This window comes from Eretmochelys imbricata, unplaced genomic scaffold (genome assembly GCF_965152235.1).
Source record: "Eretmochelys imbricata isolate rEreImb1 unplaced genomic scaffold, rEreImb1.hap1 Scaffold_35, whole genome shotgun sequence".
Classification (NCBI taxonomy): domain Eukaryota; kingdom Metazoa; phylum Chordata; order Testudines; family Cheloniidae; genus Eretmochelys; species Eretmochelys imbricata.
The window spans coordinates 261,711-277,934 of record NW_027554347.1 but is presented as its reverse complement, the minus strand read 5'-3'; the positions used below and the strand labels follow the sequence as shown (position 1 = coordinate 277,934).

The following is a 16,224-nucleotide window of genomic DNA, read 5'->3' as shown; positions in this document are numbered from 1 at the left end:
ACTCTAACCCACCCACTATAATTACAACCACGTGGCCCCCGAGGGCAGAGAAATCAGCCATCAGGACCTCGAGCAAACCACGAAAGCAAAAAATGTTCCATTTCTGGGGCTTTTCACCCCCTCTGTGGTTCATGGGCTCCCTTTCCCGGGGCTGGGAATGGCCTAGAGGGAAGGCAAAATGACAGGATTCCTGAAGCTAGCAATTTAAGGGGAAGGGCTGGAGGTAACTTAGCAGAGTTGGGAGCGTGGTTGTTAGCCAGTTGGGTACGGAGGCTAGGGGGGGTCGTAGTCCATCTGATACAGACCGGCGTGATTCATCCAGCCCATATCTGATGGGCGAGCTGGAGAGGAACGTGGACAGAGCCGCCTGGTCTAGGTATAAATCAGGGGTCTCAAAAACGCAGCCACATGTGGCCGGCAGAGTTATTTCCTATGCCATAGGTGGACATAGGCGCCGACTCCACCAGCAGCCAAGCTCAGCCTCAGCCCCAGCCCCTGCTCCTCCCCCCTCCCGAGCGCGCCGCGTCCCCGCTCCTCCGCTTACCTCCCAGTACTTCCTGCCACCAAACAGCTGTTTGGCGGCGCTCAGGACTTTCCAGGAGGGAGCAGGGATGCATGCACTCAGGGGAAGAGGCAGGGCCGGGGTGGGGATTTGGGGAAGGGGTTGGAATGGGGGCAGGGAGGGGGCGGAGTTGGGGTGGGGACTTTGGGAAGAGATGGGACACGGGCGGGGTCTTATGGAAGGGGTGGGGCCGGGGGAAGCAGGGGGAGGGGTGTCAGTGGTGCAGCCCTCGGGCCAATGTTCTCGTCCTCATGTGGCCCTCGCGGTGATTTGAGTCTGAGACCCCTGAGATGTATAAAGCATCCAGACATTGGCGAATGAAGCAGTTCCCGTCAGGAATTCTCTCCTAGTTAACAATGGGTTTTATTTCCAGCTTGAAAACAGGGCCCCATTGTGCCGGGCGCTGCACAGACTCCAGCCGAGATCAGGGCCCCTGTCGTGTCTGGGGCTGCCCGGGTGGGGATGTCCGCTTGGGGCACCCCCTCCAGAGGATGGTCCCCTGTCGGGGTCCCCAAGCTGCCCTGGCTGTTACCACACTGAGGATTCTGGGCAGGGGGTCTGGGGTCTCCAGCCCTAAGGGATTCTGGGAAGGGTCCCCCCTCCCCGGCATCTCTCCAGCAACATGCTGGGGTCTCCAACCATCTCCATGACTTTGGCGGCCCTAGATGTGGCCCCGTCTGCTCCCCACAACGCTGTCCCATGTTCTTACCCAGCCCCTGGGGATTTTGGGAAGGGTCCCCTTGACATCTCTTCAGGGATACCCCGTGAAGTTCTTCCCAGCCCTGGAGGATTATGGGAAAGGGCCCCTTGGTGCCCCCACCAGGCTGCCCCATGCCCCTCCAGCGTCTCTGCAGGTGCAGGTCTCTGGCAGATGATCCGTCTTGCTCTTCCCATGGCCCAGCCTGGGCCTCGCCCCACCTCCAGGGTCCTGGGGGTGCTCCTGGACCCTCCTCTGACCGACGCACTTGGGAGTCCTCATCTCAGCCCTGACAGGGGTGTGAGAAACACCCCCTGATGATGCCCCCCTAGGGACCCTCCATCTCAGCGCCTCTCCACGGGGTGGGGGTCCTGTACATGGCACCTGTTGACAGAACGGGGAGAGCGGGTCTGAGGAGGGAGACCCTGAGGGGTGGGGACCGGACAGCTCAAGCATTCGGCAGGGGTGGGGGTCAGTCTGGATTCCCCCAGGGGCTGGGGGACTAATCAAGATTGGAGCTGGGGACTTGCATCTGTAACGGGGGCTCAGGGGGTTCAATCTGAGGGGTTGGATACTACGGGGGGGGGAGGAAGATGTTGTAATGACCTGGGCATAGGGGACCCCGCATTGCCCAGGGACCCTGACTCTGTACAGACCCTGGGTTCCCCCTACTTTATAAGCTCTGCCCCCCTCAACTCCAGCCCCCCCCCCACTCCACTCCAGCCCAGGGGTGAGGAGAGGGACTTCAGGGCTGGGGGACTGGACTGTGGGCTCTTTGGGGGGCTCTTATTTCCCACAACCAGAGAGAGGCCATGGCCCCCACCAATAGCACCCCCAGCCCGTCAAGGGCATCATCACTCAGCACCAACACAGAGGAGTCTGGGAGAGAACCCAGAAGTCCGGGCCCACAGCCCCCACCAACCCACTGGGCCCCACTCCCCTCCCAGAGCCAGGGAGAGAACCCAGGAGCCCGGGCAGGCTCCCAGCCCCTCATTACCTAGTGTCCCTGATTGTAGTGTCTGCAGAGCCTGGGGGTTGCCCCTAGCCCCACACGCCCTCCGAGGCTGGGGTCGAAGGGGGATGGGCCAGGTTCCTTCTCCCTGGGTGGGACCCAGGCGACCGCGGCTGCTGCTCTGCCCCGGTCCCACGCGCACTGAGCTCAGTGCCCCCAAGGGGGGGGTCCCGATGGAACGACACATCCCAGCTCCCCCTAAAGCCCCTCCCGCTTCCTCAGAACCCCCCCCCGAAAACCGAGTAGCTCCCAGAACCCCCCGGTTCCCCCCAAAGACTCCCCCATTTTCCCCAGAACCCCCAATCTCTCAGTTATTGCCCCACCCCCTGCTTCCAGCCGAACCCCCAAGCAGTGCGTCCCCTGTTCCCCGTTTTCCCAGAACCCCCAGGCCCCCCCCAACCCCCAATTTTGCTCCCCCAACTCCCCAGTTGCCTCTTATCCCCCCTGTTTTTGCTTCCCCAATCCCTCCCCGGCTCCGGCTCCGGCTCCGGCTCCGGCTCCCGGCGGCCTCAATGGGTGAAGTTCCGTCCCGCGGCCAGTAGGGGGCGCCGGCCTCCAGGTGAGCGCAGCGCACAGGTGAGGTCTTCTGCGGAAGTCCGGAGACAGGCAGGTAAGGGGGGGCCGGGAAGCGGAGCTCCCCCCGTCCTGGAGAGATGGAGGGGGAGGGGCTGATTTAGGAGAGCAGGCAGGTGACGGGGAGGCGGCGGCCCAGGGATGTGACAGGAGGGGGTCTGGTGTGGGGTACTGGGGAAAAGGAAATGTGGGGGGCAAAGAGGGAGGGGGCCCAGGTGCACGTGGCGGGCGGGAAGGGAGGGGTGAGGGGAGTGGGGGGATGGGGTCATGGAGGGGGAAATGGGCCCCGGGAGACCTGTGGGGGGAGAGACGTGGGGAGTGGGGGAAGGGCACTGGGGTGGAGGCAGGGCCCAGGTGTGGGGGGGAGGGAGTGAGGGAGAGGGGATGGGGAGCGGGGGGACTGAGATACGGGGTTCAGTTAGGGGCCGCTGTGTCTGGGGAGTAACCCCTTCTCTCTCCTCCCAGGATGGGGGACCCCCTCATGACGCTCCCGGAGCTAATCCGGGGAGTGCGGGGGGCGCGGACGCAGGAGCTGGTGCAGCGGGAGTGTGCCCGGATCCGGGGGGCCATTCGGACCGGGGACCCCCAGGCCGGCACCACCAACCTCACCAAACTGCTCTACATCCACCTGCTGGGGTACCCTGCCCACTTTGGCCAGGTATGGGAACCGCACCCTGATATACCCCAGGCCCCCACTGCACCCCCACACCTCAATATCCCCCACTGCACCCCCAGAGCTCCTACTGCCCCATTGCACCCCCAGCTCGCCCAATGCACCCCAGACCCTTATATTTCCCACTGCACCCCTGACCTCCTACTGCCCCTCTGCACGCCGATATCCCCCACTGTACCCCCAGACCCTGATATTCCCCCACTGTACCCCCAGGTCCCCCACTGGACACCCACACACAGATATCCCCCAATGCACCCCAACCTCCTACTGCCTCTCCACACCCCAATATCCCCCACTGCACCCCGAGACCCTCACTGCACACCCAGGCCCTGATATTCCCCACTGCACCCCCAGACCTCCATGCCCCAATATCCCCCACTTCACCCTCAGACCTTGATATCCCCAACTGCACACCCAGGCCCCCCATTGCACCTCCACACCCCAAGGCTCCTCACTGCCACCCCCACACCACAATAACCCCCTTTGCACCTCTAGTCCCCCCAAGATCTCTATATCTTCCCTTCATGCCCCCAGGGACCCCCAAATCCTGCCCTGCTGTGCCCCAAGGCCTGGTGGGACCCCAATATCACCCCACGGCACCCCTAACCCCCATCTGCTCCCCCCGGGAGGGACCCCAGCAGGGCAAGATGGGTACTAAGATTATTGTTAATTTCTCTTCCATCTGTCGCTCCTGAACTGCCTGCACCCCCAATCCTCCCACCCTGTACCCCCATCTCCCAGTTGCACCCCTCTGCGTCCCTTTCCTCCAGCATCCTCTCCCCTTCCCTGTTGCCCATCCCCCCACTGATCCCCTCTACCCCATGCACCCCCTTGTCCCCCCAGATGGAGTGTCTGAAGCTCTTGGCCTCACCCCAATTCCACCAGAAGCGGATAGGCTACCTGGGTGCTGCGCTCCTATTGGACGAGAGGCAGGACGCCCACTTGCTCCTGACCAATAGCATCAAGAAGTGAGGGGGAAGCTCAAGAGGGCTGGTGTTTGGGGGGGCTGAGGATTGGAGATTTGGGGGGACCCCAAGGGGGCTCATGATTCTGAGGGTCTCTGGCTGAGATATGGGGGTTCAGGAAGTCAGGGGAGCTTCTGGCTATGGGGCACTGGAGGTTTGGGGGGCTAGGGTTGAATCTGGGCAGTGAAGACAGGAATTTGGGGTTCAGAGGATGAGGTTGGAGGGGTTGCGGTGTCCAGGCCGGGGTTTGGGGGGCTGAGAGCTGGGCTATGCTGGTTTGGGATCCAGGTCCCTGGCCCAGTCCTCAGGGTTCACCCCGTCTCCCCGCAGTGACCTGGCGCACCCCTCGCCCTGCGTGCAGGGCCTGGCGCTGGCCTGTCTGGGCTGCCTGGGCTCGGCCGGGATGTGCCGCGACCTGGTGCGGGAGGTGCAGCGACTGGCGGGAGACGCCCTGGCCCCTGTGCGCAGGAAGGTGAGTGGGGACCCCCCAACCTCCCTGCCTCCAACCCCTCCTCGCCGGGACCCCCATCCCCTACGATCCCTCTGCCCTCGGAGCCTCCCTTGTTCCCCCTTCCCCCACTCCCTTCTGCTCCCTATAACCCAGATCCCTGCCCCCCTGCAACTCCTAACCCCCGCCTCTGCCCCCCAGGCTGTAGCCTGCGCTGTCCACATGGTCCGCAAAGTCCCGGAGCTCTCCGACATCTTCGTCCCCATCTGCGACCGGCTCCTCAAGGAGCACAGCCAAGGTGAGGGACCACGAAACACACCGTCCCCCCATCCTCGGTGCTGCCCCCCCCCAGGGACCTGCCCCCCCGGCCGCCGGGAACCTCTGCCCCCTGAAATGCCCCATCCCCCCGATCTTCAGTGCCCTCCCCGGCCGCCAGGAACCTCTGCCCCCTGAAACGCCCAGTCCCCCCGATCCTCAGTGCCCCCCTGGACCTACCCCCCTGGCCACCGGGAACCTCTGCCCCCTGAAAAGCCCCATCCCCACGATCCTCAGTGCCCCACCCCCCAACCGGCTCCTCAAGGAGCGCAGCCACGGCGAGGGACCCCAAAATGCACTGTCCCCCCCATCCTCAGTGCAGCCCCCCCCCGGGGACCTACCCCCCCGGCAGCTGGGAACCTCTGCCCCCTGAAACACCCCATCCCCCCAATCCTCAGTGCCCCACCTCCCCATCTGCCAGGAACCTCTGCCCCATGAGATGCCCCTTCCACATCCTCAGTGCCCCCCCCCCAACCGCTGGGAACCTTTGCCCCCTGGAACACCCAGTCCCCCCAATCCTCAGTGCCCCACCCCATAGCCACCGGGAACCTCTGCCCCCTGAAACGCCCCGTCCCCCCGATCCTCAGTGCCCCACCCCCCTGTCTGCCGGGAACCTCTTCCCCCCGAAACGCCCCCCCATCCTGAGTGCCCCCCCGGCCGCCGGGAACTTCTGCCCCCCTGAAACGCCGCAACCCGCTGGAGAACCCCCCCATCCTGCGCTGTGATCCTGCCTCAGTGCGTGGGCCCCCGGACGGCCTTCCACCCCAACCTTTCTAGGGTGGGGGGGGAGCAGACATGTGGGGATGGAGGGATGGACCCCTAGAGGGACCTTCTGCCTCCAGCCCCTCCTCTGACCCTCTGCTGCCTGGCAGCAGCCATGGAAACCGGTCTGTGGGTGCTGCAGATGGGGGGTGTCGCCCCCCCGGGGTCCCACGGTTGGGTCTCGCCACCTGCAGTGAGTCTGCCCAGGCCTCCCTGGTCCCTTAGACTCCAACCCAGATGGACTCAAACACCCCCTCCCCCAGCGGCTAGGGAGACCCTCGGGAAACTGAGGCACACCTAGGGGTCATACCCCTCTCAGCAAAATACCCTCGTAGGCCCATGACCCCCAACCGCAGAGGAGCTGGCCCCTGCCAAAGATTGTCCTGGAGCCCCAAATGTTAACTGACGCCCTGGTGAGGGACTTCAGCCCAGAGAGAAGGGGCAGGGGGTTACAGTCCTTGCCCTGAGCCCCGGGACTTGACTGACACCTGTCGGCCTCATGTCAGGCCTCCTTCACGGCACCCTGCTGTTGATCACGGAAATGTGCGAGCGAAGGCCCGATGTCTTGAATCACTTCCGCAAGGTGAGAGAACCCAGGAGTCCTGGCTCCCAGCACCCCCCAGCTCTAATCACTATGCCCCACTCCCCTCACGCAGCTGGGAGAGAACCCAGGAGTCCTGGCTCCCAGCACCCCCCTGCTCTAACCACTACACCCCACTCCCCTCACACAGCTGAGAGAGAACCCAGGAGTCCTGGCTCCCAGGACTCCCTGCTCTAACCACTATGCCCCACTCCCCTCACGCAGCTGTGAGAGAAGCCAGGAGTCCTAGCCCCCAGACCCCACTCCCCTCCCAGAGCTGGGAATAGGTGTTCCCAGAGGGTGGTAGGGGATATGGGTGGGTGGGGAGAGAAGGGAGGGGGTGATGGGAGTGATATGGGGGGCAATGTATTCACCCCCCTTCCCCCTGCAGGCCGTGCCCCGAGTGGTGGAGATTCTGCACAACTTGGAGGTGTCAGGGTACTCGCTGGAGCACAGCATCATGGGGGTCAGCAACCCATTCCTGCAGGTACCCTCTTCCCTGCCCCCCAGCCTCGTGCTCCCCACCTTGCCCTTCCCCATCCCCTCAAACACACTTCCCCCCCAACTCCTTCCCAGGCCTCTGCCATCCCCCAAGTCCCCCCACCACCCCTGCCCCTTGGGGTCCCTCTCACCACCCTCCCCCGACACCTCCCTCTCTGACCCCCCCAATTTCCCCCCCCAGGTGCGCGCCCTGCGGCTGCTGAGAGTCCTTGGACAGGGCAGCGAGGAGGCCAGCGAGGCCATGAACGACACCCTGGCCCAGGTGGGTGGGGCATGGGGTGGGGGAGGGGGGAGCAAGCACTGAGCCAGCACTGACCCCCCCCATGTCCCCCCTGCCAGGTGGCCATGAACACGGAGACCTCGCACAACGTGGGCAGCGCGGTGCTGTACGAGACGGTCCTGACCATCACGGCGGTGCACTCGGCACCCGGCCTGCGGGTACGGGGGGCACAAACCTGAGCCCACCTATTGGGGGAAGCACTCCTCCACCCGGGACTCTGGCTTGCTCCCCCCTTCCCCCAATCAGTTGAGAATCCAGCAGCAGGTAGTTCCACAGGTTAACGCCCCCCCAACTGCCTCCCAGGCATCATTTAACCCTGGGGCCTGATTCCCCACTCCCTCTCTGCCTGCTCTGCCCCATCCCCTCCTTCCTCCCCACTCATTTGTTCTCTTTGCCCTGCTCCCCGTTCCCTCCCCCAGTCGGACCCGAATCCAGTAGCAGGTAGTTCCGCAGGTCAATGCACCCAAACTGCCCCCAGAAGCAATCTAATCATGAGACCCGTTTCCCCACTCATTCTTTGGCTTCTCTGCCCCATTCCTCCCCGACGCCCCACCACTCCTCCTCCAATTCTCTCTCCCTTTCCCTCATTCCCAGCCCCCTCCCTTCAACATTTGGGCTAAAATCCAGTAGCGGGTAGTTCTGCAGGTTAACACCACCCAACCCACTCCTAGGTGTATTCTAACCCTGGGATCTGATTCCCTGCTCATTCCCTGGCTGCTCTGCCCCATCCCCTCCTTCCCAGCTTCCCTCCCCCAGTCTGGGACTGGTACCAATGGGGTAAGTTGTCTCCAGTTTCAGCCTCTTCCCCCTGTTCTCCCCTCCCCCCCCCACCAGGTTCTGGCTGTCAATATTCTGGGACGATTCCTCCTCAGCAGGGATCGAAACATCAGGTAAAAGGACCCAGGCGTCTGGTATGCTCCCCGTGGCCCCTAGTAAGAAAGGGGGCAGGAAGAGACCAGGACTGGGAAAGGTCCCCAGGTGTCCGGGACATTAGCCCCCTGTGGAGATGGAGTGGGTTGGGGGGGAACGGAGGGAGCAGGGGGTGGGGCTCGGTTTGGGGGTGGGGCGGTCAGGGAGGATGAGGGGCAAGGGCTGGGTTTTGGGTGAGAAAGGGAGAGGGGGTGGGGCTAGATTGGTGGGGGTCCAAGAGGGTGGAGAGGAGCTGTTTTGAGGAGTTGGGAGGATCGGGAGAGGGGCTGGGTTGGGGGACCTGAGTTTGGGGGGGTGAGGAGGGGCTGAGTGGGGGGATCTGAGTTTGGGGGCCAGGGCAGGGAGGGGCTGGGTTGGGAGACCTGAGTTTGGGAGTACAGGGTGGGGAAGGGCTGGGTCAGGGGATCTGTGTTTGGGGGTGCAGGGGGCAGTGGCTGGATCGGGGGATCTGAGTTTGGGGGCCAGGGCAGGGAGGGGCTGGGTTGGGAGACCTGAGTTTGGGAGTACAGGGTGGGGAAGGGCTGGGTCAGGGGATCTGTGTTTGGGGGTGCAGTGGGCAGTGGCTGGATCGGGGGATCTGAGTTTGGGGGCCAGGGCAGGGAGGGGCTGGGTTGGGAGACCTGAGTTTGGGAGTACAGGGTGGGGAAGGGCTGGGTCAGGGGATCTGTGTTTGGGGGTGCAGTGGGCAGTGGCTGGATCGGGGGATCTGAGTTTGGGGGCCAGGGCAGGGAGGGGCTGGGGGGGCTGGAGAGCGTCCGGGAGGCCACGTGGGGCACTCACCCCAGGGCGGGGGCTGTCCCCCAGGTCCGTGGCCCTGATGTCCCTGCTGCGGCTGGTGCGTGTGGAGCAGAGCGCCCTCCAGAGGCACCGGGCCACCGTGCTGGCCTGTCTGCGCGACCCGGACCCCTCCATCCACCGGTGAGACACGGGGGGGGCGACCTCCCCCTCTTGCCCCCCGTGACCGACCCCCCCCCCGTGACCGATCCCCCCCGGTGACTGACCCCCTCTCCCCGCCCAGCGTCAGTCCCCCCTGCCCCCAGTAACTGACCCCTCCCTCCCTGCCCCCAGACGTGCCCTGGATCTCAGCCTGGCCCTGATGACGGGCGCCAACGTCCGGACCATGACCCAGGAGCTGCTGGGGTTCCTGGAGACCTGCCCCCCGGCCATGAAGCCCCCCTGTGCCTCTGGGCTGCTCTTCGCCGCCGAGAGGTAAGTCTGGCTGGCAGGGGGCATGATGGGGAGCGGGGCCAGGGGGTCACCGTGTGGCCCCCCCTCACCCCTTTTATCTCTTGTCACCCCCAGATTTGCCCCAAACAAACGCTGGCACATAGATACCATGCTGCAAGTGCTGACCATGGTGAGAGGCGGGGATCTCGGGATGCAGGGAGCACAGAGGGGTCTGGGGGGGCAGCGGGGAGATCGGGGTGCAGGAGGTATGCAGAGGGACCTGGGGGCACGGGGAGATCGGGGTGCAGGGAGCATGTGGAGAGACCTGGCGGGGGGCAGCGTGGTTGTGGGTGGGGGTGAGACTGGGCTGGAGGGGATAGTTGGCCGGGGGAGATGGGGGAAAGAGCTTGTATTCTCCCGTCACGGTGCAGGTGTCATATAGAACATGAGTTGTGACAATGTCTGTTTCTAGGGGCTCCCATGAGGCACTGCCATCCTCCCATGTCAGTTTCCAGGCTCTGCGCCCCACCCTGGAAACTGACAGAGGGTCCCTTTTAGACCCTTTGGGCTCTTTAACTCATTAGTGGCTGGCTAGGAATAGATGGGAGAGGGGAGGAAGGGGCACTGGGGTAAGTGGCAGGGAGGAGGGGCAGATGGGGGGCGGGGGGAGGGGTGGATAGGGTTCTGTGGGAGGTGAAGGAGCTGGGGGAGGGGGAAGGAGGGATGGGGGGCCCGGTGGGTGGGGGGCAGCGGGTAACCAGGTCTCCCCTGCCCCAGGCCGGCTCCTCGGTGCCGGACAATGCTGTCTCCCGCCTGATCCAGCTGATTGTGGGGGCTGGGGAGCTGCACCCCTACATCGTGAGACGTCTCTATGGGGCACTGGCCTGCGATATCTCCCAGGTGAGGGGGGGTCTCGATGGGGGAGGGGGAGAAGGGAGGACGGAGGAGACGGGTGGGGGGCGGGGCCAGGCAGTTTTGGGGGTGGCTAAGCCCCACTGTCTCATTTGGGGGTCGTCCCCCACCCTGCTTTTCCCCCAGCAACCCCTGGTGCAGGTGGCCACCTGGTGCATCGGCGAGTATGGCGACCTTCTCTTAGCCGACAGCTGCGAGGAGGCGGAGCCTGTGCAGGTCAGGGGGCGGGGCTGCAAGCTGGAGCGGCGGGGTCAGGGGCGTTGGGGTGCCTGGCTGTGGGGCAGCAGGGGAATGGCACGGCTCACCCCTTGCCCCGTGTCGCCCCCCACAGGTGGAGGAGGGGCAGGTGCCGGCGCTGCTGGAGCGGGTGCTGCAGTCTCACCTCTCGCTGCCCCCCACGCGAGCCCTCGCCCTGACGGCCCTCATGAAACTCAGCACCCGCCTGCCGGGGGACATCGAGTGAGGCACCCCCAGGATCCCCGTGCATGCTCCCTGCACCCCAAATCCCCCTCACCACCCCAGAATCCCCATGCATGCTCCCTGCACCCCAAATCCCCCTCAGCACCCCAGAATCCCCGTGCATGCTCCCTGCACCCCAAATCTCCCTCAGCACCCCCAGAATCCCCGTGCATGCTCCCTGCACCCCAAATCCCCCTCAGCACCCCAGAATCCCCGTGCATGCTCCCTGCACCCCAAATCCCCCTCAGCACCCCAGAATCCCTGTGCATGCTCCCTGCACCCCAAATCTCCCTCAGCACCCCCAGAATCCCCGTGCATGCTCCCTGCACCCCAAATCCCCCTCAGCACCCCCAGAATCCCCGTGCATGCTCCCTGCACCCCAAATCCCCCTCAGCACCCCAGAATCCCCGTGCATGCTCCCTGCACCCCAAATCCCCCTCAGCACCCCCAGAATCTCCATGCATGCTCCCTACACCCCAAATCTCCATTGACCTCCAGAATCCCTTTGCATGCTCCCTGAACCCCCAAATCCCCACTGCACCCCCAGAATCCCTGTGCATGCTCCTTGCACCCCCAGAATGCCTTCTCCACCCCAATGTCACATGCATACTCCCTGCACCCCATATCTCTGTGTATGCTCCCTGCACCCTCAACATCCCCATGCACATTCCCTGTACCCCAGATCCCCTCTACACCCCAGAATCCCTGTGCATGCTCCCTGCACCCCCAAAATCCTCTCTTCCCTCCCTGATTTTTATGAATCCTCCCAGAACTCTCCCTGCACCCCATGTCCCCACTGTGGCTCCAAACCCAGCAGCACCCCAATGTTGTGCATGCATCCAAAATCTCCTTGGAACCCCCACCAGCTCCCCCATGCACCCTGAAATCCTTCCTGCCCCCCATCTCCAGGCACCTTTCTTCCCCCCGCCTTTCCCTTCACCCCCTAGCCCCCCTTTACCGCTGGAAGTTGATGGGCCCCCAATTTGTCTCCACCCAGCCGCATCCGGCGGATTGTCTCGGTGTTCGGCAGCTGCCATGACATCGAGCTCCAGCAGAGGGCGGTGGAGTACAACGCCCTCTTCAGGAAATATGACCACCTCAGGTAGCGGGAGGGCGGGGAGCCAGGACTCCTGGGTCCCATCCCTGGCTCTGGGTGGAGAGTGGGGGCTGGTGATTGGAGCCGGGGGGGCTAGGAGCCAGGTCTCCTGGGTTCTCTCCCTGGGTCTGGGAGAGGAGTGGGGTATAGTGGGGGGCGGGCTGGGAGCCAGAACTCCTGGGTTCCCTCCCTGGGTCTGGGAGAGGAGTGGGGTGTAGTGGGGGGCGGGCTGGGAGCCAGAACTCCTGGGTTCCCTCCCTGGGTCTGGGAGAGGAGTGGGGTGTAGTGGGGGGCGGGCTGGGAGCCAGGACTCCTGGGTTCCCTCCCTGGGTCTGGGAGAGGAGTGGGGTGTAGTGGGGGGCGGGCTGGGAGCCAGGACTCCCCTGGGTTCTCTCCCCTGGTCTGGGAGGGGAGAGGGGTGTAGTGGGGGGCGGGCTGGGAGCCAGGACTCCTGGGTTCTCAGGCTCATTCCCACAGGGCGTCTGTGCTGGAGAAGATGCCGCTGGTGAAGGCTGAGGAAGAGGAAGGAGCTGAGGTTGTTGCACCAGGAGGCCAGAAGAGGGCGCCGTCCTCCACCGCTCAGGAGGAGCCCAGCCAGGTGTGGAACGTGTCCCGGGGCTGGGTGGCGCTGGGCTGGAGGGGGGCGTCCTGGCCGTGCCCCTTCTCCCAGCCTGGTCTGGGGGGGCGCTGGGCTGGAGGGGGGGCGTCCCGGCCATGCCCCTTCTCCCAGCCTGGTCTGGGGGGTGCTGTGCTGGGGGGCTCCTAGACACTCCCTGTCCCCCCCAACCTCCGTCCCACCTTCTCTCTCCTCCTGTAGGTCGCTGACCTCTTGGATCTCCTTGGGGGGCCCCCAGCTGACCCCCTGGTCCCCGCAGGCTCAGACACTCCTGTGGCCGAATCTCTGCTGGACTTGCTGGAAGACGTGACAACTGGTGATAAATCGGGGGGAGGCTGGGGTCAGGCGGTGGGGCAGTGAGGAATGGGGGGCTGGGAACTGGGGGGGGGTTAGGAATGAGGGGGGCTGGGGTCAGGTGGGGGGGGCGGTGAGGAGTGGGGGGCTGGAAAGAGGCTGGGTTGAGGAATGGGGGGGCTGGGGTCAAGTGTGGGGGCAGTGAGGAATGGGGGCCTGGGATCAGGTGGGGTAGTGAGGAGTGGGGGGCTGGAAAGGGGCTGGGTTGAGGAATGGGGGGGGCTGGGGTCAAGTGTGGGGGCAGTGAGGAATGAAGGGGGGGCTGGGAATCAGTGGAGGCATTTTGTGGAGTGGGGAGTGGGGGCACCCGTGAGTCCTTGGTGTCAATCTCTCACCCCCCCAGCACCCCCGATCCCCCCGCTGAGGGTGTGGGAGGGGGACGGGCTGCGGCTGGACTTTGCCTTCCAGCGCCCCCCAGCCGACCCCCACCTGCTCCTCATCACGGCCAGCGCCAGCCGCACCCGGCCCGGCACCACCTCGGGGTTCCTGCTCCAGGCGGCTGTGCCCAAGGTGAGCCCCCCTTCCTGGTGCCCCGCCCCCCTCTGGGGGGACTGGAGTCCCGCCTTAGGGACAGGGACGATCTCTGGCATGGGGGAGGGGGAACTGGAGCCATAGGGCAGGGTGGGGGGCTGGGGTACGGGCTGGGTGGGGGAGGGGAGAGGAAGGGGCAGAGCATGGGGAACAGGGGGCATTTCGGGGCTGGGTTGCCCCCCCACTGACTCCCCCACCCCTCAGGCTCTGCAGGTGCAGTTGGAGGCCCCCAGCGGGACGTCGGTGCCGGGCCCCGATGGGGCCCCCCTGAGCCAGCAGCTGCGTGTGCGGAACCCCGGCCAGGTGAGGGGGGGCATCAGCCCGGGGATCCCCTCCCCCATATCTCTCCTCACAGCCCCCACCCTGACTCCCCCTTCTCCCCCCAGGCTCCCCTGCGGATGCGCCTGCGACTGGCCTATACGCCCCCCGCGGGGGTCCCGGTGCAGGAGACCCTGGAGATCAACGACTTCCCTGCAGCTGCCTGGCAGTGACCGACCCCCCCAGCTGTGAGGACCCCGCCCCCGGGCCATGGTTCCTGCCAGCCGCCACCAGGGGGCGCTGTTGATCCGGACAGAGATGGGGGGATGGGGGAGGGCTGCGTAAATAAAAACAGCCCCCCCCCACCCGGGGAGACAGAGTCTGTGTCCAGTGTGTGTACATTGGGGGGGAGCGGGGCGGGGGGGCACTGCCTGGGTTGGGGTTTGGGGCTGGTGAGAAAGGGAGGGGTCTGGACGTCAAGCATGGGGTGGGGACTAGGAGTGGGGGCAGGGAGAGGGAGGGGGGATCCCAGGCCGGTGGGGGGGCTGGTTGGGGGGCAGGCAGACCCAGGGGGCATCCCAGGTGGGAGGAGGGGGATCCCAGGCCTGGGGGGGCAGGTTGGGGAGGAAGCAGAGGGAGGGGGGGATCCCACGCCAGGAGGGGCTGGTTGGGGGGCAGGCAGAGGGGAGGGGGGATCCCAGGCCTGGGGGGGCGGGTTGGGGGGGAGGAGAGGCTGGGGGGGAAGCAGAGGGAGGGGGGATCCCTGGCGGGGGGGGGGGGGGGAGGTGGATCCTAGGCCTGGAGGGAAGGGATGCGGGGGGGGCAGACAGAGGGGAGGGGGGATCCCAGGCCTGGGGGGGCTGGTTGGGGGGGAGGGCGGCTCGGAAGCGCTGGGGAAGCCCAGGGCAGGGCGGATTCCCTCCCCCCCACCCAGGATCGATGCCATCGAGCGGGTTTCGCCGGCGGCTGGAATCCGGATCGGGCGGGGGCGGCGGGGGGCGGAGCCGGGTCCCGCCAGCAGGTGGCGCTGCTGCCCCTCCCCCGCGTCATTCATATTCCAGCCGGGGCGCCGCCCCCCGCCGCCAATTAACTTGGTGCCTCACTGCAGCGCCCCCCCCGCGCCCGCCCCCGTCCCCGTCGCGCCGGGCGGGGGGGGGAAGCGGCGGGCGCGAAGGAGCCGTAATGGCCGGGGGTCTGGGATTGCCCCTCACTCCCGACCCGCAGCCCCCCCACCCCCCTCCGCGCCCCTCACTACCACCCCGCAGCCCCCTGTCCCCCCCCCCGCCCCGCTGGTGCCCCTCACTCCCGACCCGCCATGCCCCTCAGACCCGACCTGCAGCCCCCCCACCCCCCCCCGCCCCCGCCGGTGCCCCTCACTACCACCCCCGCAGCCCCCTGCACCCCCCGCACCCGCTGGTGCCCCTCACTCCCGACCCGCAGCCCCCCCACCCCCCCCGCCCCGCCGGTGCCCCTCACTACCACCCCGCAGCCCCCCCACCCCCCCTACCCCGCCGGTGCCCCTCACTCCTGACCCGCAGCCCCCCCACCCCGCCCGGTGCCCCTCACTACCACCCCGCAGCCCCCTGTCCCCCCCCCGCCCCGCTGGTGCCCCTCACTCCCCGACCCGCCCATGCCCCTCAGACCCGACCTGCAGCCCCCCCACCCCCCCCCCCGCCCCGCCGGTGCCCCTCACTACCACCCCGCAGCCCCCCCACCCCCCCTGCCCCGCCGGTGCCCCTCACTACCACCCCGCAGCCCCCCCACCCCCCCGGTGCCCCTCACTACCACCCCCGCAGCCCCCTGTCCCCCCTCGCCCCGCCAGTGCCCCTCAGTCCCCGATCCGCAGCCCCCCCACACACCCACCCCCCGCCCCGCCGGTGCCCCCTCACTACCACCCCCGCAGCCCCCTGCCCCCCCCTCCCCGCTGGTGCCCCTGACTCCCGACCCGCCATGCCCCTCAGTCCCGACCTGCAGCCCCCCCACCTCCCCCACCCCGCCGGTGCCCCTCACAACCACCCCGTAGCCCCCTGCTCCCCCCTGCCTTGCTGGTGCCCCTCACTCCCCGACCTGCAGACCCCCTGCCCCCCCTACCCCGCCGGTGCCTCTCACTCCTGACCCGCAGCCCCCCCCGCCCCGCCAGTGCCCCTCACTACCACCCCGCAGCACCCCTGTCCCCCCCCGCCCCGCCAGTGCCCCTCAGTCCCGATCCGCAGCCCCCCCACACTCCCGCCGCCCCGCCGGTGCCCCTCACTCCCAACCCGCCATGCCCCTCAGTCCCGACCTGCAGCCCCCCCCACTCCCCCCACCCCGCCGGTGCCCCCTCACTACCACCCCGCAGCCCCCTGCTCCCCCCTGCCTTGCTGGTGCCCCTCACTCCCGACCTGCAGCCCCCCCGCCCCCCCTGCCCCGCCGGTGCCTCTCACTCCTGACCCGCAGCCCCCCCCGCCCCGCCGGTGTCCCTCACTACCACCCCGCAGCCCCCTTCTCCCCCCTGCCTTGCCGGTGCCCCTCACTCCCGACCCGCAGCCCCCCC

General features: G+C 66.7%; 1 protein-coding gene across 1 annotated transcript; it reads left to right on the top strand.

Moving 5' to 3' along the window:
• Nucleotides 1-3,310: 3,310 nt before the first annotated feature.
• AP1G2 (adaptor related protein complex 1 subunit gamma 2) lies at nucleotides 3,311-13,924 on the top strand. Its single transcript, XM_077806910.1, has 21 exons — nucleotides 3,311-3,502; nucleotides 4,361-4,485; nucleotides 4,813-4,954; nucleotides 5,132-5,228; nucleotides 6,514-6,590; nucleotides 6,979-7,074; nucleotides 7,270-7,350; nucleotides 7,428-7,526; nucleotides 8,203-8,258; nucleotides 9,103-9,216; nucleotides 9,367-9,507; nucleotides 9,601-9,655; nucleotides 10,243-10,365; nucleotides 10,504-10,593; nucleotides 10,709-10,836; nucleotides 11,834-11,938; nucleotides 12,410-12,530; nucleotides 12,750-12,864; nucleotides 13,246-13,412; nucleotides 13,638-13,736; nucleotides 13,820-13,924. The coding sequence occupies exons 1-21, from the start codon at nucleotides 3,311-3,313 to the stop codon at nucleotides 13,922-13,924; spliced, it is 2,328 nt and encodes a 775-aa protein (XP_077663036.1).
• Nucleotides 13,925-16,224: the final 2,300 nt, after the last annotated feature.

Coding starts and splice junctions, on each gene's coding strand:
- AP1G2 (XM_077806910.1), top strand. CDS start 3,311: ATGGGGGACCCCCTCATGACGCTCCCGGAGCTAATCCGGGGAGTGCGG. Junction 9,217..9,366: donor CCGGACCCCTCCATCCACCG/GTGAGACACGGG, acceptor CCCTGCCCCCAG/ACGTGCCCTGGATCTCAGCC. Junction 9,508..9,600: donor CTGCTCTTCGCCGCCGAGAG/GTAAGTCTGGCT, acceptor TGTCACCCCCAG/ATTTGCCCCAAACAAACGCT.